This window comes from Notolepis coatsorum (assembly GCF_963971535.1).
Source record: "Notolepis coatsorum genome assembly, chromosome: 5".
Taxonomy (NCBI): Eukaryota; Metazoa; Chordata; class Actinopteri; order Aulopiformes; family Paralepididae; genus Notolepis; species Notolepis coatsorum.
In genome coordinates, this window is record NC_140169.1 from 5816783 (window position 1) to 5837950 (window position 21168).

At 43.4% G+C, this 21168-nt stretch overlaps 1 protein-coding gene across 1 annotated transcript in view; it reads right to left on the reverse strand.

The window, feature by feature from the left end:
• dpp10 (dipeptidyl peptidase like 10) overlaps positions 1 to 21168 on the reverse strand; it is a gene marked incomplete at its 3' end in the record, with an annotated part of 1190700 nt that overhangs the window by 517864 nt on the left and 651668 nt on the right. The window contains exon 4 of the mRNA XM_084314814.1: positions 17065 to 17160. Coding sequence (XP_084170940.1) covers positions 17065 to 17160 — 96 coding nt within the window. The remainder of the gene's footprint in view (positions 1 to 17064; positions 17161 to 21168) is intronic.

A 21168-nucleotide genomic window follows, 5' to 3' on the forward strand; every position in this document is an offset into this window, starting at 1 on the left:
TCGATTCACGCGTCACTACTGTAACTAGAAACTCTGGGTGTCACTGTACATCAGTAACATTATTTCGCGTTTTTAACGTCAGCGGGGCGATGCGGTGCCGCCGCCGGCTCTACTCGGTCCAGCTCCAGCAGCAGCGACCGTGCTCCGTTGTAGAACGAAGCCCTTCAATGACAGAGCTCTCATATTTTGCGAATGCATAAACTATATCTTAAATTGTGGCTATGTGTCTAATATGGCTGTCGCTTATCAATGACTTCGCGACAGCCATATTAGACACATCGCCATAATTTAAGATATAGTTTATGCATTCGCAAATATGAGAGCTCTGTCATTGAAGTGGGTGGTGGCAGCTTACTAACAGTAGCGATTTTTATTGTTTTGTCATGACCAAACATAATCCCAACATAGATAGGAGGTGTACTGTATGTCAAATGTCAGTCATGTGGTGGAAGTGTTTAGTACAGTCACACAACAGAACACCGCTGGTTCGACCAGCGCTTTTGCCGCATCTCTCTTTGCGCGAGGGCGTGTGCTAGTGGATTGATTGATTGGCCGTGTGGCCAATCAGAGAAACGCTGAACGAAAAGCTGAACACAAGTTGGTTGCCTTTAATATTCACGCCACCGGGTGCCTTTCAGCTTTCAGGGTTTGTTGCTGCCACTAACACCCCCCCCCCCCCCCCCCCAACCACTATTCTCTGACAGCCCATTGCATCTGCCACGTGCAAACAAACATGCATGTTTGCTTTAGTGCCGACCCACCACACGGGCACACAGCAGACACACGGACGGACACATACGTAACATGCACCTACTCTCCTGCACCGATGCCCTCAGTGTCAGCTCAGGGAGCCTCTAATGTTAATTAATGAGAGGCAGCAGAGCATGGTATTCCTAATTAACCCCCGGGAAGGATGTGGCAGTGGCAGGCGAGAGGAAACACACTGATCCAAACTCTGCAAACTACTGTGCGGTAAAACACTGATCCAAACTCTGCAAACTACTGTGCAGAAACACACTGATCCAAACTCTGCAAACTACTGTGCAGAAACACACTGATCCAAACTCTGCAAACTACTGTGCAGTAAAACACTGATCCAAACTCTGAAAACTACTGTGCAGAAACACACTGATCCAAACTCTGCAAACTACTGTGCAGTAAAACACTGATCCAAACTCTGAAAACTACTGTGCAGAAACACACTGATCCAAACTCTGCAAACTACTGTGCAGTAAAACACTGATCCAAACTCTGAAAACTACTGTGCAGAAACACACTGATCCAAACTCTGAAAACTACTGTGCAGAAACACACTGATCCAAACTCTGCAAACTACTGTGCAGTAAAACACTGATCCAAACTCTGAAAACTACTGTGCAGAAACACACTGATCCAAACTCTGCAAACTACTGTGCAGTAAAACACTGATCCAAACTCTGCAAACTACTGTGCAGAAACACACTGATCCAAACTCTGCAAACTACTGTGCAGAAACACACTGATCCAAACTCTGCAAACTATTGTGCAGAAACACACTGATCCAAACTCTGCAAACTATTGTGCAGAAACACACTGATCCAAACACTTGTGACAACCCCATCCCTCTCCTACAGGTGGACTTAGGGATATACCTGGATATCTCAATTAACCTGTCTGTCATTCACAGCCTGACAATCAGACACACCTATTCAGGTGTGTCAGGAGGAGGAGGCACACCTGTGTAAAAGGACTGGCTTCTCCATTTTGGCCGTCTCTCTCCTCCAAGCTGGTCATGACCTTTTGTTTTGTTTGTTTGTTTCTCATCTTATCACTTACACACACCACACACTGACTCATCCATGCACTCACTACATTACTGATAATACTGATCCACTCATTCTTTAATTCCTTGTTTGGTAAATAGTTGCATAGCTTAATCAAATAACTTTTCTTTAAAATCCTCAAGTACTTGTGTGGTCTCCCTTGTTTTGGCTGTACCCTGAGCATGGTTCATGACACTCTGCAAACTACTGTGCAGAATAACACTGATGCAAACTCTGCAAACGACTGTGCAGTAAAACACTGATGCAAACTACTGTGCAGTAAAACACTGATGCAAACTACTGTGCAGTAAACCACTGATCCAAACTCTGCAAACTACTGTGCAGTAAAACACTGATGCAAACTACTGTGCAGTAAAACACTGATGCAAACTACTGTGCAGTAAAACACTGATGCAAACTACTGTGCAGTAAAACACTGATACAAACTCTGCTCTCTCTCCACTGTGTTTTGAAGGCAGAAGCAGGCTCCGTTTTTAAGTTGTCCAGTGAAAGCATACGAATTGCAAGGAGTCCACATTGATACCAAAGCCGGTTTGTCATAATAGCTCACCTGGAAAGGGGCAAAATATAACTCCAAAAGTGCGTGAATATAACTTTTTAAGGTCATATTTTTTTGCAAAAAAAACATGGTATATTCAGGACAATACGAGTATATGTGCACACTGTGTCTGAAGGCCTACCGTCCTGCCCCCCAAAGCCGCAGCCCATTCATTCAATCGGGGATATCTGCAGAGCCGCAAGCCCAACGTCTGGGCGCCTGTTACTGTTCCGCAACTGTAAGTTACTTCCGGGGTAGGCCTGATTGGCCCCGACAGGCACGTGACAGGCGCGGCCACGCCCCGCGGCAGCCTCAGGACGCGCAACTTTCTCTGCCGCGCGGCACGCTCCGCGGCAGCATTATGTAGCAGTAATACGCCCTTTTTCACTATCCAGAAATAGCTCAATTGGCAGCGCTGCATTGGTGTGGATCCTACCGTCCGTTGCTGGCAAGTTCGATTCCCTTCAATTTTTATTTTTATTTTTTTTCCCCCGTGCATTCGTTCGCCGTTAAGTTTAGGCATGTTAACTTTAAGCATTGTTTCGGAGTTGGTTAAGGTTAGGCATTGTTTCGGAGTTGGTTATGGTTAGAAAGGTTAAGTTTAGGCGCTGTTAAGGAGCTGGTTAAGGTTAGAGTTTGTCTTAGAGAATGGCAATATTCTTTCGGAGTTGGTTATGCCTTATGGTTAAGGTTAGGCATGGTTAAGGTTAAGGTTAGGCATAGTTTCGGAGTTGCTTAAGGTTAAAGGGTTAAGTTTAGGCGCTGTTAAGGAGCTGGTTAAGGTTAGAGTTTGTCTTAGAGAATGGCAATAGACAGCCTATTTCCGCGCGACAGCTCAGCAGCCTCGTTGCGCTTCCTGAGGCTGCCGCGGGGCGTGGCCGCGCCTGTCACGTGCCTGTCGGGGCCAATCAGGCCTACCCCGGAAGTAACTTACAGTTGCGGAACAGTAACAGGCCGTCTGGGCGGGGCTTCGTGGCTTGTACTCGGTTAGACTGTGCAGTAGTCAGTTTGTGCTGTTTATTTTTACAAGCAGTGAGGACTCGACAGCATTTGCATTTCTGTGTTCCGTGTTGCAGGTTAGGGTTAGGGTTAAGGTTAAGGTTAAGGTTAGGGTTTGGGTTAGGGTTAAGGTTAAGGTTAGGGTTAGGGTTAGGGTTAAAAATAATGAGCACAAACTTACTACTTCCGGGTTTTACAGGAAACAAGACAAGGTACAAGCCCTGACGCCCCGCCCACGCACAGTCAAACCGAGTACAAGCCCCGAAGCCCCCCCCCCCCCAGACATTGGGCTTGCGGCTCTGCAGATATACCCTACTCCATTCATTGGCTGTCTAGCCCAGGGCTTTATATACACCCCATGTCAAATTCTCCATTAGAATGATAAGAAGAAAAAAACAACGCTTCACCAGGCAGGGACCCAGAGCAAGGTAATGGAATGTGTCTGCACGCTCGCATGTGTCAAGGTGAGCCGGCATCTGCCGCGCGATGATCATCTCCATTGCTATCGGCTGCGTCGTCTCGCCTCTGGCGCCGATACAGATGAGCGGGAGAGAGAGAGAGCGATGATACGAGTCGTTTCTCCGGTGCCTCCGTGGGCCTGGCCTGTGGTCATGGATACCAGATGAGCTGCAGACACTATTCCTTCAATAATTTCTTCAACTTGTCGCATCTACCACAGTTTAAAATACTTACAAGTAGAATTAGCCGTGCCGTCAGACAGGGAGCTGTCTCCTACCCACACTGAACTCCAACATGAGTTTAAATACCTTGTATAGCTTAAAAAACAAAAACAACACTATTTCAATCACATTTCATTATTTTCATTACTTTGTAACACGTTAGTCCCAGCACTGGCAATAAGGGAGATGTCAATCTGTTGTCGACGGTGGTAGTACATTTAGCTGTAAAAGCCGGATCAAGCTCAATAGCTTCTGTAACACGAACGCAACTACTCAGATGCCATTGTTGTTGTGATGTGGGAGTTTGCACACGCGGGGGTAAGGGAGAGGTGGGCTATCGCGTCAACGGTTCAGGAAAAGACTCGTATCGCTTGTAAAGGCGGCGACGCAAGGGGAGCGTCTTCAGAATTGCGCACTCTGGGAGCCGGTTTCAGAAAGTAGCGTCTTCAGGCTGCCAGAACGCAGTTCCGTGTGGATGAAAGGTGCATACGATCAAATACTTTGACTGATACGACCGAAATCGGTTTAGTCTGGACATGAAGAAGGATGGGTTGATGTTACATAGAGTCATTGAGCATCCTGATGGCCTGGGGATAGAAGCGGGGTCACAAGTCATTCGAATAACAAAGGCCTCAGACAGGAAGGTGTGAAGTGGGGAGGAGGAGGGAGTTACATTGATTTCTGGGTAGAGTAGTCATTATTGTAAGAGAAATGGCTCCATTTTCTCTTGAGACCTGTAGCTCTGAATAAGTATTGTGTTATCAGCATGTTTCATAAGACATATATTGAAAAGTATCTGCCCAATTTGTACATGTGATGGCTTATTTTGAAGGTATGACATTGAAGTTCCATCTAAACTAAAGGACCCAGTCTGTGCCTGGTCACAAATAGCTTGCATAGCTTAAATAGCTTGTATAGCTGAAATGGCGTGTAGCCTAAATAGCTTGTATAGCTGAAATGGCTTGTAGCCTAAATAGCTTGTATAGCTGAATAGCTTGTAGGTTAAATAGTCAAACATATTCAGATGTTTCAGAGGTCCATCTTAACTGCACATACAATGGCACAACTAGCTCTTGTAGTGACTGAGGCAGCAATAACATATCCAAAGTCCTTTGCCAATACAGTGTGATTGTGGAGGCAGTCAAGGCCTCATGTGACCAACAAACCATATGACAAGCAAACAATAAACTTGATGTGGCCACAAATTAAAAAAAAAGGATCATATGGCGGCATATGGTGACGCCGGTGCGACGGAAGCAGGAAGTGACGGGGGCAGCGTGAGCCATGTGTACCGGAGGGGACATGTGATGCAAGGCTTCTGTCCTCACTACAACCGACCTGCATAGGCGGCGGATGGGCTTATGGTCTAGGTAGGCTGTATTGGGAATGCCCCCTCGTTGACCTTTTATTTTTGGTTTCACACAAACTGTCCAGGTTCTGATTTCATATACACACACACTACTAGGCTATACTACAGCGAGCCCCACTCATTTATATATAGTGCAAATTAAGTGTTCAAATGAAGGCATCCAATAATATATGAACCATTGTCTTACCTTAATGCAGATAAATGCGACGTTTCGTCTTGGTGAGAATTGAATCACAAGTTGCAATGAAGTGAACGTTTTTCGTAATTTAGATCTCATCATGCTTTGAAAACAATGTACATACAGTAGCTCTAAAAAGTTTCCACGATTTGATGAACTCGGACTCTCATCATGTCCTCTTAGAGCAAGCCCTTGTTTGCCAAGATAAAACAACATACAGCCTCAGGTGATCGCTAGTTATGCCTCCTCGCTTCTCTACAAAGCGATCGGCGGGCTGAAATTCAGAACACAGATGTTTGCTTTACTCTGCCTGCGGGATCAGATTCAGGATGATCATGTGAATGATGTGATTGGCCACATTATTTAACCTGAGCCTATGCGTGATTGGTTACTGCCTGTATACCTGGAATGTTAAACGCTGCCACAGATTGACACCTTCGTCGTTGACACCTCGGCCAGCGAGCCGGCTGCAGCACAAGACACACACTAGCCAGCAGCCTGCGCATATATATTATATACATTTCAACAGTGGCGGCCGCTGGCGCTGGTGCCTTGTGGTTCGCAGTTCACGTTAATAGGTCGAGTTGAAAATGTAATGCTCTGAGATGCTCTGGAGCAATCTCTCTCGGTCTCTCGGATCAATCAAATCAAATAATTAACACATGTATGTTGTCATTTTAAACAACTCACCATTCATTCATTATGCATCAGCAGCAGCTAAATTATGTTTATAATGTTTGTATAATGTTTATACAAACGGGTGCGTGCGATGTGATTGGTACAGACAGTATACTGGATGCGGTCTGGAATGTCAACTGTGTCACCACACCTACCCATTGACACCTCCGTCGGGGCGCCCCCCCCCCCCCCCCCCCCCCCCCCCCCCACACACACACACAGACAGGCTGCCTAATTCTGCAGTATGCCCAATATTATTTATATATAAATGCTAAATATTTACATCAGACATGTACAGACAATGTACAAACAAACAATAATTCTACATATTAGGTACAGGCAAGCATATGGTGTTAGAGTTCTGCAGGGATGTTGTTGACAAGTTCTTTTTTAACCATGTTTTGAAGTGGGGGTGGGTGGGGGCTCCTGCCAGTCTTCAGTGTATTCAGGCCGTCTGGAATGTTAAGTGTCACCACACCTATCCATTGACGGACCCCAGCCCCCCCACACACACACAGGTACACAGGGGAAAAAATAAAGGCTAAAAACCCCCTTTTTTTTTTTTTTTTTTTTTTTTTTTTTAATAAATAAAAATAATGTGTCGACTGGTCTGGGAAGGCACAGCCTGCCCCAGCCTTATACACCCGCCGCCCATGCCGACCTGTGAGAGGCATAGTCTAACAATGCTCAAGACAGGGGAGGGAAGAATTGGATACACAAAATTGGGATGGGAGACAAATAGAAAATGGAGAGAAAAAGTGGATAAATTTTTTTTTATAAAAAATGGATCATTAGCAACATACACTATCAATTTTATTATGGAATTCAGTGATATAATGTGATATGATGTGATATAATGTGTGATTGATTTGATAACCCTATTTTTATCAAATACAACTAAACAATGTGTTACAAAACCAACATATTCAGAGAAAATAATGAAATGTGACATTATTTTATGTTGAGTAAAATTATACTTGATTGCATCTTGAGGTTAAATGTGAGTTTTAAAGATTAAAATGTACATTAATCTCCACTAAAAGGCAGGAAATGGTGCAGTGAGTGGTTGCCATGGTAAGTAAGGACTCCACTGGATAGCCGGTCTCAGTGGACAAAAACACATTTCCTATCACGAATTTTTTTATTTTTGACCAAATTAACCTTTCTGTGTTGTCAGTAATTTACCAGTGAAAGAATATGAAAGAAATACTATATGATGTGACAGATACAGATGACTCCCCCTTCAAAAACATAGGGGACAGGTTGTGTTGCAGTTTTCAAAATGATAGCCGAATGAACCCACTTCTCTAGACAGACCATATTGCACAGTAGGGCATGTTAGCCTTGAATGTATTCTACCCTGGACTACGTTTCTCCCAGTGTCTCAGAGCTACGGACCGCCAGCAGCCTCGAGCTTGAACGATACCACAACCGCCTTGAGGTAAGAAACAACTGTTTAATTTGTGGTGTGTGTCCTTTGATCCTATTCAATGTGTATGAGGTGAATGACTGAAGGATATCATTATCGAGCTCAACTTGTATCATTCACTTAGTCACTATTGAAAGGTAAAGCGTGGTGATGACTGACCCCTTGGTTGTCATTTGTGTGCCGCGGGACAAAGCATTGACAGGGGGAGGGATGTTGAATGACTGTAGGAGCGGATTAGCATTCATTGACTGGTAGTTTATGTCAAGCTGCCTATTGTATTGAGCAGGAGACGGACTGGCTGCTTCTGTCGAGCAGGACAATGTGGTGGGGGGTTCTGATGTTGGGGGGTGGGGGGGTGCCCGTGTAGTGTGATGGATGGGTGGCGTGGAGGGGTGGGGTGATAATGTTGATGAAGACAGACACTCACTTGGCAGAAGGAGAGAGAGAGAGAGAGAGATAGAGAGAGAGAGAGAGAGAGAGAGAGAGAGAGATAGAGATAGAGAGAGAGAGAGAGGGATAGAGAGAATTTGAGTGTGTCACACATACAGTGTATACACACACCACATGCACCTCCATATGCAGGGTTCTTCTAATTAAATCAATTCAGCAATAGGCTTGCATCGCCAGACCTATGTCTATACGTTTTCTACACAGGGGAAAGGTCTGCGAGACCATCATTGTGCCCAAGGTCTACTGAATTAGGAAGGTATAATGTCGAGCAACCATGTAGGACTGGGAGGTCTACTGGATATGAAGGTGTATTATTATCATGGATACATGTAGGGCTGGGAGGTCTAATGAATATGAAGGTATATTATTATCATGGATACACGTAGGGCTGGGAGGTCTACTGAATATGAAGGTATATTATTATCATGGATCCACATAGGACTGGGAGGTCTAATGAATATGAAGGTATATTATTATCATGGATACATGTAGGGCTGGTAGGTCTACTGGATATGAAGGTATATTATTATCATGGATACATGTAGGGCTGGGAGGTCTACTGAATATGAAGGTATATTATTATCATGGATACACGTAGGACTGGGAGGTCTACTGAATATGAAGGTATATTATTATCATGGATACATGTAGGACTGGGAGGTCTACTGAATATGAAGGTATATTATTATCATGGATACATGTAGGGCTGGGAGGTCTACTGAATATGAAGGTATATTATTATCATGGATCCACATAGGACTGGGAGGTCTAATGAATATGAAGGTATATTATTATCATGGATACATGTAGGGCTGGGAGGTCTACTGGATATGAAGGTATATTATTATCATGGATACATGTAGGGCTGGGAGGTCTACTGAATATGAAGGTGTATTATTATCATGGATACATGTAGGGCTGGGAGGTCTACTGAATATGAAGGTATATTATTATCATGGATACATGTAGGGCTGGGAGGTCTACTGAATATGAAGGTGTATTATTATCATGGATACATGTAGGGCTGGGAGGTCTACTGAATATGAAGGTGTATTATTATCATGGATACATGTAGGGCTGGGAGGTCTAATGAATATGAAGGTATACCATCATGGATCCAGGTATGGATTGTTACTACACCGTCCTCCATCATACAGTATATACATAACATAAAAGTTAATAAAATAAATCATTGCAGCAGTATTTAAAAAAATAAACAGAAAATCAAGCGTTTTGATTGAAACATGATATTACAAGATACAGACATAAAACACATTTATATAACATCTTTCATCATCATCTTTGAGCCAAGATGGCGATGCTTTCTAGTTATAGTTGTAATCATCATTATCATCTTTGAGCCAAGATGGCGATGGGTTCTAGTTCTAGTTGTAATAATGATTATAATATTTGAGCCAAGATGGTGATGCGTTCTAGTTCTAGTTGTAATAATCATTATCATCATTATTAGGGATGTCCCGATCCGATCACGTGATCGGGATCGGCGTCGATCACGTGCTTTTCAGAGGATCGGGGATCGGGAAAAAATTATAATAAAAATCGGCAGTCAAAAAAAGAAAAATGTTATTCAACAAACATGACCATGTCCACGTCTTAAACTCATACGGAGGCCTTAGTTTTGGTTTTAAATTACATATAATATATCATCATTAATGTATTTATTGTCACACAGAGCAGAATAATTTTCCACAACAAACACATTCCCCTTTAATTTACACCGTTGCAACAAACACATTCCCTTTAATTTAGACCGGCTACACGCTACACGCTCCACATCACAACAACAGTGACACGTCGCTCCCGAAACACGGTTAATATCCACTGACTTGAGCAGCTAGACTTAATGTCAGAGGTTTGGAACTAAGCATTTTAAAATAGAAAGTCAAGCCAGTTGCAATGTTTGCAAGGAGGACAGGCTGGAGGCGATGTTTTCAGACTAACTTTTCACCTGGAGGATAACGTGACTGAGGATTATCGTCGGCGTTTCAGACCAGAATGAACCATTACGTAAGTCGAACACTGAATGTATACTAATGTGCAAACATATATTGAAACTTTTAATATTTCTCATATGAAGCAGAAGCACATTTCTCAGGGTGAATGTAACAACAAAAGCCTCCGCGCTTGCGCCCCGGACTATAGGCAACAGATGGGCTTGTCTCGCTCTGCCAGTTTCTGACAAAAGTGCGTCAAAATGGATTACTAATGTGAAAGATCGGATCGGAAACGATCGGATCGATAGATATTTAAAATAACATGATCGGGATCGGATCTCGAGCAAAAAAAGGCGATCGGGACATCCCTAATCATTATCACCAGTGTCAGTGGCACAGCTCTATCTTGGTTCACCTCCTACCTCAGTGATAGAAGCTTATCGGAAATTGCCCCTCCCCCTCTGCCTCTCTCTCCTGTGGGGTCCCACAAGGCTCCATCCTTGGCCCTATTATAATGTCTCTATGCTGCCCCTTGGTCTGGTCATTCAAAAACACAATATCTCTTTCCATTTGTATGCCGACGACACTCAGGTCTATCTCACCATGAAACCTAATAACAAATCCAGTCTTGACAGCCTCTGATAGTGTCTAGACGACATAAAATGCTGGATGGCACAACATTTCCTATAACTTAACCATTCTAAATGCCAAATCCTCCTTGTCGGCCCCCCAAACCAAACCAGTGTTATTGCCAGCAGCCTGGGTAACCTGTTTGCCCTAGTGCAGCCCTTCATGAAAAACCTAGGCGTGTTCTTCGACCCCCAATCAGACCTTGAGAGAGTCATTCAAGCCTTCATATCTTCATGACTAGATTATTGTAACTCCCTGTACCTGGGGCTTAATAATTCGACCATAGCCCGCCTACAGTTACCCCACAAAACCGCTGCTAGATTGCTCACAGGTACTCAGAAGAGAGCTCATATCACCCCTGTTCTTGCCTCCCTTCATTGGCTCCTGGTGTGCTACAAGATTGAATTCAAGGTTCTCCTATTCGTTTATAAAGCTCTTAATGGTAAGGCCCCCTTTTACCTACAGTAGCAGACCTCCTCAGCCCCTATATACCAACGTCAGGGCCCTCAGATCTGCTGATAAGGGTCTCCTAACCACCCGCAGGTCCAACTTCAAGTCTAGGGGCGGGGGCATGCTTTTGCTGTCAAAGCCCCTGACCTATGCAACAGCATCCCCATGTCCATGAAATCTGCCCCCTCTATCGAGTCTTTTAAATCTAAGCTCAAGTATTTTTTTTTTTTTTATCTACGCGCCCCACTGTGAAGCACTTTGGTTGACAAGTGTCATGTTTAAATGTGCTATACAAATAAATTTTATTTGATTGATTGATTGATCTTTGAGCCAAGATGGCGATGCGTTCTATTGGGACAATGCTGTGTAAAGCGACTGGTCCATTACCCCAGACATGCTGCTCATACCTGATGAATTACCAGGCTTTTAACAACGGATTTCACCTCTAATGATTCCTTCCCTCTAACGAATTACCCGCCACTAAAGCCATGTTGTCGTCACCAACCATTTGGATTGGTCATCTATCTACTGTATCGGTTTATTGACTAGTTTAGATTGGTCATCTATGTATGTGTTTATTGACTAGTTTAGATTGGTCATCTATCTATGTGTTATATTGACTAGTTTCTATTGACAGTTATGGTGGAGGGTATGATGATTAAAACATGTTGGATCATTATTATTACCGTTACCACTGCTGTCTAGTGAAAATCTCTCCAATTTGAGTGATTTTCATGTTTTTACTTGAGTTGAAAGTGTACATTGTTCTGCGCGGTGATTGATTGAATGAAGATTGTTTCATTGCAGAATAGGTACAATACAGTACGGCTCAATACACACAATTGTTAACTTTAGGGGATGCAGACTTTTGTCTTGTTTACACCAGGGTCCCCTATTTTCAATTAATAATGAATTGTAAGGAAGGGTGCAATTAGCAAAGTGCAATCCATTCTTTGTGGATCTAGCCCATAGTGAAACGACCGCAGAAACTACTATAAGGCTGGCATTCTAGGGGTAAGGATAAGCAATACGTGTGGCACTCAAAGTGTTAAGCAATACAAATATAATGTAGTATTCCTATTCCTGTGTTTTTGTCCGCACCAATTACTACAGAAATACTATGATGAATCACTCCATGATGAAATAACCATAAAATGTATAATGTATGGTAAGACACTTGTATGTGTATGACCTGACTACAGGCATGTTACACTTCAACATAATTGCTCTATATTCATTTCAATACTACATTTTTAAAACATACAAATAATCTGACTACCAAACTATGAGTAGAATGTAGAATGCATTGAAAAGGCATCACTGGTCATCATTTCATGATTTAGGAAAAACTTGCCTGCAATGCAAGCCAATAAATGTTACAAAGCACAGCCCAATGCCTAATAGTTATTTTATATTGGTACTAGTGCACGTAACAGCAAATACAACACACAATGAATGTGTTAATTGTAAGCGTTACAACTTATTTATGTGGTAATAATATGTCAAATTAAATGTATCATTATTATTAAAACTTAGGAATGTGCCTAATTTTAGACTATTCATAGTCAAATGGTTTTCTTAAGGACAACTGGCCAAAATCACTACCGTATTTCTGTGGTAAATCTATAGTGTGTACGAAATAACCACATGAATGCTATAGGTTTTACTGCATGTATGTATTTTATATGTTAATGAACATATTATATCACACAACATCAGGGGTGGAAATAATGTATTTTTTACTCAAGTACTGTGAGCAGCTTTGATGTACTTGTACTGTCCTTGAGTACTGCCATGTACTTCCATGTACTGCAATGTACTGACATGTACTGTCATGTACTGACATGTACTGTAGTGTACTGCCATGTACTGTAATGTACTGCCATGTACTGTAATGTACTGCAATGTACTGCCATGTACTGTCATGTACTTCCATGTACTGCAATGTACTGCCATGTACTGTCATGTACTGTAATGTACTGCAATGTACTGCCATGTACTGTCATGTACTTCCATGTACTGCAATGTACTGCCATGTACTGTCATGTACTGACATGTACTGCAATGTACTGCCATGTACTGTAATGTACTGACATGTACTGTAATGTACTGCAATGTACTGCCATGTACTGTCATGTACTGACATGTACTGTCATGTACTGACATGTACTGTAATGTACTGTCATGTACTGACATGTACTGTAATGTACTGCCATGTACAGCCTGGTTCTACCTTGTGTTGTGTTAGTACAGAGTTATGTCAGCACATGTTTATATGTTATATGTTTATTGTTTGCACAATGCCTACTTTCACTTTTGGTACTTTAAGTATATTTAGATTACGTTGTTCCTCATGTTTTTGAAAATATACTGTAGAGATGAAAGCTGCAGCTGCTACTAGTGTGGACTGAATGGACAACAGCAAAGCGTTATGGAAATGCCAGTATTCTGGGTTGTGGCAATACATTTGACAAATAATAGCTCGCAGCAACGTATTGAAAGAATAACTATAAACTATAAATTAGTTAATTTTTGAAACCATGAACTTTAGTTCAACATTTTTAATTATGAACTATGAACTGAACTAGTTCATTTAAAAATATGTGAACTGTGAACTGAACTAGTTCATGTAGAAAGTGAACTTTCCCAACACTGAGTAGGGGCACTATAATGAAAGGCTGATTTTCCAAGTTACGGCTGTATATGGAGAACCTCCAGTGTAAGCCAAGCATTTGAGCGTGTCATAATGGGGTCTAGAGTTCCAAACTAGTAGTGATGTGAGATAAGGAGGTCATTTCCTGTTAATGGCATTAAGGATAAATAAATACCAGTGTTGATTTTGCCTATCTGCCAGAGAAGACCAACCCAGTTTCTCATATACGATGCAGTGGTGTGTATCATATCTGTCACCAGTGATAAATCTAAGAGCAGAATGATAAGCAGACTCTAGTGGATTAAGAGTTGAAACAAACCAGATTGATGGGGGCTTAGAACAGAGTGGTTAGAGATAAATGTTTTGAGTTGGTTATAAAGAAGAAGAGAATCTCATTTTAGCCTCAATCCCTGTGATCAATCTCTCCCCTCTGCCTAGTCTGTCTGTTATCTAATTCTATTTGTCCATTTTGGCACCCCCCCCCCCCCCCCCCCCCCACCATACCCTCACCCCCCTACCCCATTATAGAGCTGACTTTTCTGACTGCCTCATCCCCGCAAACCTTGGCTCTCGCTCTCCGTCTCGCCTGAGGTCAGCTCAGGGAACGAGATGGCATGGGGGTAGATAGCGGGTGAACTATTGATGGAAAGGACAGAGCCTCACCTCTCTCTCCTCTCCCAGAGCAGAGTTGATGGACGGTGAGGAGGAGGAGGATGAGGAGGAACGGCCAAAACTAACAACACAAACGTTGGGAAAGGAGGAGACAGATAGATGGCAGGAAGCAGGAGAAGGAGGAGGAGTGCTGGAATGTGTCTGTAAACGCTAGGTTTTGAAAACTCGGCGTTGCTAATAAACATGTTAAATAATTTTTATAAACTGGTCAACACGGCTCAAAACTGCTTTATTTCCGGCTTTGGCTGATCACAGTGCAGGCGCATCAGGCACCCAAAGCCGGAAATATAGCCGTGTTGACCAGTTTATAAAAAAATATTTAAAATGTTTATTAGCAACGCAGAGCTTTCAAACCCTAGCGTTTGTCTGTCCGAAACCCTCGTGCAACTGTGAGTACCTTTGAAATGTCTCTGCGATACTTGTATGACGAGTGTTTTGATGGAGAAAAGCGAGACAGAGTTAATTGTGAGATTTGTCCATGGTCGTATAAGGGACTGTGTATTCACTCGTCCAACCTTGTTGGCGTGCATCACAGACCCGAAAGGAGCTACTGTATACAGTACCCTGATCTTGTCCTTCCCTCTAAGCAGTAAGACATAATCACATTCTCTTGTGCTTCACCTCACTGCCCAATCCAGTTCTTCAAATATAGAGGGAGGGGGGGGGGGGGGGGGGGTTGCAAATGTACAAATAAGTAAAGCCTGACTGAATTTCCATAACGAGATGCAAACATTAAGGTTAGACAGGAGCTTGGTTCAGCGGCGACTCATGACAGCATAGCTTTTTGTTGTTGTTGTTTTTCTGCAAAACAAGAGGATAGACAGCGGAGGGATGTCATTGCTCTGTTGTTGAACACGCTGCTTTTGTGTCGCCTCGACAAGCAGAGACCACAGGCTCATCCAGATGTCATTAAATGTCAAGCAGAGTCGAGGAGTTGTTGGGGGTATGATAAGCACTTTGGAATGAGGAGACAACTAACGTGGGCAGTTCAGTTAATGATACATGCAGGGGTGTAAAGTACTTGAGTAATTGTACTTTGTTACAATGCAGTACTGTTTCTGTGGATTTGTACTTTACTCGAGTATTATTAGGTTTGTATATTTGTACTTTTACATTTACATTTCAGAGAAAAACACATACTTTTTACTCCTTACATTTAAAATGCAGACCTACAAAGTACAAATCTTGCAGGTCCAACTATTTTAATTAGTATATTTGTTTCTCTGGCCAAACTAACGTTAACGTTATTAATCCTGCAGCCGCACTTTATTTTAAAACAGCCAATCAAATCCCCATCAATGGTGCAAGACTAGAAAACAGGGATCTTTGATTAAACACCTGCTCTCAGAAGAATAGACAGTCAGAGTGACAAGCTACAGAAGATGGCCACAAACGATAGTACGAGTGATGAAGAGGACAAACATTTCATTGCCCCAAAATTAAAAACTTTACTTTTTAGTACTTAAGTACATTTACAAGTAGACACTTTTTTACTTTTACTCAAGTGTGTATTTAGCCAGATACTCTGACTTTTACTTGAGTATGATTTTGAGACGGTAGCCATACTTTCAGTGTAATTTCTGGGTACTTTTTACACCCCTGGATACATGTAACATATGAATGCTGGTTTCACCATAGAGACCAGGCATGCTGATGAAACAACTGTTACAACTGAGTTATATGAAGATTACAACATGACGACTGAGTCATATGAAGAATGTAACATGATGACTGAGTCATATGAAGACTACAAAACAATAACTGAGTCATATGAAGACTACAACATGACAACTGAGTAATAAGAAGACTACAAAACAATAACTGAGTCATATGAAGACTACAACATGACAACTGAGTCATATGAAGACTACAACACAACAACTGAGTTATATGAAGACTACAACACAACAACTGAGTCATATGAAGACTACAACACAACAACTGAGTTATATGAAGACTACAACATGACAACTGAGTCATATGAAGACTACAACACAACAACTGAGTTATATGAAGACTACAACACAACAACTGAGTTATATGGAGACTACAAAACAACAACTGAGTTAAATGAAGACTACAACATAACAACTGAGTCATATGAAGACTACAACACAACAACTGAGTAATAACAAGAAGATTACAACACAATAACTGAGTCATATGAAGACTACAACACAACAGCTGAGTCATATGAAGACTACAACATGACAACTGAGTCATATGAAGACTACAACACAACAGCTGAGTCATATGAAGACTACAACATGACAACTGAGTCATATGAAGACTACAACATAACAACAGACTGTAACATAAAAACTGGGGCAAGGAAATAGCCTTAGTAGGCGTCATATACTCAAGCCCTGCCAGAACCCTCTGAAAGCCAAGATACAAAGAATTTGTTTTGGTTTCCTATAGATTTATAGATCTATCACCTCATTATCTACAAGTTATTTGCAGCTCTAAAATGACCATTCGCCAACAGAAGATTCAATAGCCAATCACTGAGCGAGATAAGCGGGAGCTGCAGTGACAATGAAGCTGATAGGCTACTCACCGTTGATCCACTTGGCGTCCGGGTCGTGGACACTGAACTGGGGTTTGAACAGATCCTCCACGGTGAGTTTTGTGTCACTTCCAGCCGGGTTTTCCGCTGCCAAGACAAAAGTTACCATTCATCATTGACCATTTTAAAAATGGAACTACGGCCAATTTAAGAATTCATACGTTGATATTCATATGGTCTTATTAGTGAACACAAACAACTCTCTCCAAAATCCAAAAACCAGAGTGCTGATCAAACAGAGTGATATATCATCAGGTTTATACAATGGCATGCACATTTCTCGATTCTGATTGGCTGAAACAGTCAAGTTAAACGTGGTTATTTCTTATAACCCCCGCTCGTGATCCCAGAACCCGCCCACAACCGAATTACAATCACTCCGCCGTTCGTGGTTATAGAAATGAAAGCAAGATGGCGGACAATAATCTTTACAAATGGATATGTTGAAAGCGGCATAGCGACTAAATCAAAAACGATTCTGTCACGGCAAATATGTTAGTTTCTTACACAATGTTGGATTATGTAATTGGTGGGTCATGAGTCATTGTGGAACAAAATAAATATCGCGCGAAGTCTGTTGTTAGATGCCATTCGTCAAAAGGACATGCATTTCACGGTTAATAAAACTTTCAAGCAATCAATCAATCAAACCAATAACACAAGCTCACGCGGAGGTGCGCTGTTGTAAGTGAGCGTGGGTTATTGAATTGATTGATTGATTGAACATTTTATTAATGTCCGCCTTGTTTCGAACTGGTTAAGAACTGTTAAGAACTTCATTCTTAGATGCTTCTATAGAAAGTAGGTTAAAAAAAAAAAAAATTTTTTTGCCCTATAGGAGGCAAATTTTGTTTAACCTACTTTCTATAGAAGCAGCTGGGAGGTGCGCTGTTTTAAGTGAGCGTGGGTTATTGAATTGATTGATTGATTGATTGATTGAAAATTGTATTAATGTCCGCCTTGTTTCAAACTGGTTAGGCTTAGGCCCTCTTTCGAAGTCGCCCTCTTTCGAAGTCGTTATGCTTAGAGTTTATCTTTAGAGCAGGGCAATAGACCACCAGCCCTGATTCCAAACTCTAAGCATAACCAACTTCGAAAGAGGGCGACTACTTGGAACTACTTTTTCTGCGGATGGTTTTGTCAATAAATCTTCAATTAATGTGTGTTTATTGTATAGCAATAAGGTTGAATGAATTCGGCCATTGTATAAAAGCATTACATCACACGACAGAGTGTGTTATAGAAATTAGATCACACCTATGGGGGTCTAACAACCCTCGGCTGCGCCTCGGGCCTAACAACCACACATAGGCGTGATCTAATTTGTGAAGGTTCGGTGTGGGAATAGGTGAGGAGACCCCAAATGCAGAACACGATCCGAGAGAGTAGAGGCAGAGACGACGGAATGAAATGAAGGGCTTTTACTTTGAAGTTTGCAAGCAACAATGATAGGTTACAAACGGTAGCAAACAAAAACGAACTGTAAAAGCCGGAAAACAATACTCAGCAGTGCTGGAAAAAGTGGAGTAAGAAAGGAACGGACTCACGGGGAATACAGGAGTAAACAGAGTGAGTAACCGAACACAAGGTTGCAAAACAACACAATGACAAAACAGTGGCGCGACAATGAATGTGAGAAACGGGCAGGTACAAATACTGCCCATAATTGCTAATGAGCACCAGCTGGTTTAAGACCAGGCATGGCCAAGATTGGTGAACACAAAGCATTAGCAAAACTCACATAAAAAATAAAGGCATGTGTAAAGGGATTATCTAAATGGAAAACATATGTAAAGGAACAAGCCTTAAAGGAAACATATGTAAAGGAATTAACACCTACAGAAAACATATGTAAAGAGACAAACCTTTAAAGGAAACATATGTGAAGGTATTAACACCTACAGAAAACATATGTAAAAGAGATTAACCTTTAAAGGAAACATATGTGAAGGTATTAACACCTACAGAAAACATATGTAAAAGAGATGAACCTTTAAAGGAAACATATGAAAAGATAAACCTTTTAAACACAAGCTAAAACGATAGGTTATATATATAACCTAGTTATATGAGTACTGGCTGAGCGTCTTGCTATTCGCCATTGAGATGTACCTCATCTCCAGTACCTACTGTACTTCATTAACGAAAAAACAAATGCACCCAGCATCTGACCAGGCCCCGCCCCAGTGCCGTACTATAAGGCAGCAGGCGTGGTCACCACTCGCCCTTCCTCGGAAAAAGTTTTCATCAGAAAAGTTTCCCAAGGGACCTCAGGGCGCGCTAAGAGCAAGACGCTCAGCCAGTACTCATATAACTAGGTTATATACATAACCTATCGTTATATATTTGTACTGGCGAATCGCGTCTTGCTCTTCGCCATCGAGATATGGGGACAGAGCAGACGCGAGGACAGACAAATGCACCCCCTGAGGACCCGAAAGCCCACATCAGGGGGGAGGGGAGTCCCGTCACCCCTCCTTCCTAGTGAAGAGGGTGTGGCAGTCAACTCCACCCAAGTGCGAAAAAGAGGGAACTAGAAACCTCCAAACGCACAGCACAGGCGGGACCACATGTGACACAACACCTTGTGGTCCACACCCACACACCCCTGCTACCCCACCGTAAGACGGGAAGCAGGAGAGGTTCCAGACCTCAGAACCGCCTGGGAGACAGAACCCCCGGTCATGTCCATGAGGTAAAACCTTACGAAGGGACCCGGTGAGGACCATGAAGCCACAGCACAGATGTCCTCCACCGAGGCCCCTCCTAACAGGGCGGCAGAGGCCGCCACCCCACGAGTGGAGTGCGCCCTGACATCCCCAGGGGGGCCAAACCAGCCAACGTGTAGCAAAGGGCAATGCCCTCGCACAACCAATGGGACAGGCGCTGTTTCGACAGTGCCTTACCAGCGCGAGAGCCACCGCAACAGACAAAAAGTTGATCGGTATCCCTGAGGCCCTGAGTACGGCTGAGGTAAATCCCCAAGCCCGGACCGGACATGACAGGTGAAGGCTCGCCTCTAACTCACTAGCGTGAGGAGGCGGATGAAAACGCCTGAACCACAATATCCCCGGAGCAAAAGAGCTTCGGATATTTTTTGGCACGAAGACTGGGTTAGGCCTCAGAGTGGCACCGCTATCGAAACGAATAGACAGACAATCAGGCCGCACCGAGAGAGCACAGAGCAGCTCACCCACGCGCTTAGCGGAGGTGATGGCCAGCAGGAACGCAGTCTTGAACGACAAAGGCGCTTGCTCAAGAGGCTCAAACGGGGCCTCGGACAACCGACCGAGGACCAATTGAAGATCCCAACTCGGAGCCAGAGAACGTTTCACCGGCTTAAGACGCCGAGCGCCAAGTAGGAAACGCTTCACAAGAGGGTGTCTTACACAACTCTTGGAAAATATGCCACCTACCCGCGTAACCCGCGATAGTGGAGGGAGCATGCACGTTCCGGATGGTACCAACCACAGAAGGATCCATCCTCTCCAGACTCACCCTCTCACCAGCCAGACCATCAGCGGCTGGCCCAGCACAGGGAACTAACACAGAGACCCGTGCACTTGAGAGAGGGCCCGCAATGACCAAGGAACAGGCCACGACGGGGCTACCAAGAGCTGGATCAGGACCGGGAACCACGCAGCTGCGCCCCGGCGCAATCAGGATCAAGGACCTGCGCTCCTCAACGTACCTGCCCCAACAACTGACCTAACAGATGTATGGGGGGAAAGAATCCCAGGCGGCACGGCATCGGTCCCAGACCTGCCTGACTATGTCCGGACGTAAACCCCACCCGTCAGGGCGAGGACCGCCCCGCGACATCACACCCGTACCCACATTCACCCTGCCGGGGATGTGGAGAGCCCTCAGGCTGCGCAGATGGAGAACGCCCATAGCTAGCCGCCCGCCGCCCGGTGCAGACGGGGGGAGCATACTCCTCCCTGTCTGTCAATATACAACGCCGACGTCGTATCGTCCGTCCTGATCAAACACCATTTGAGGACCAGAAGGACCGCCTTCAATACCAACACATTGAACGTAGCGCAGACTGGGCAGCATGGCTTGCCAGCTGCCCCCTACTGCGTTGGCCCGACA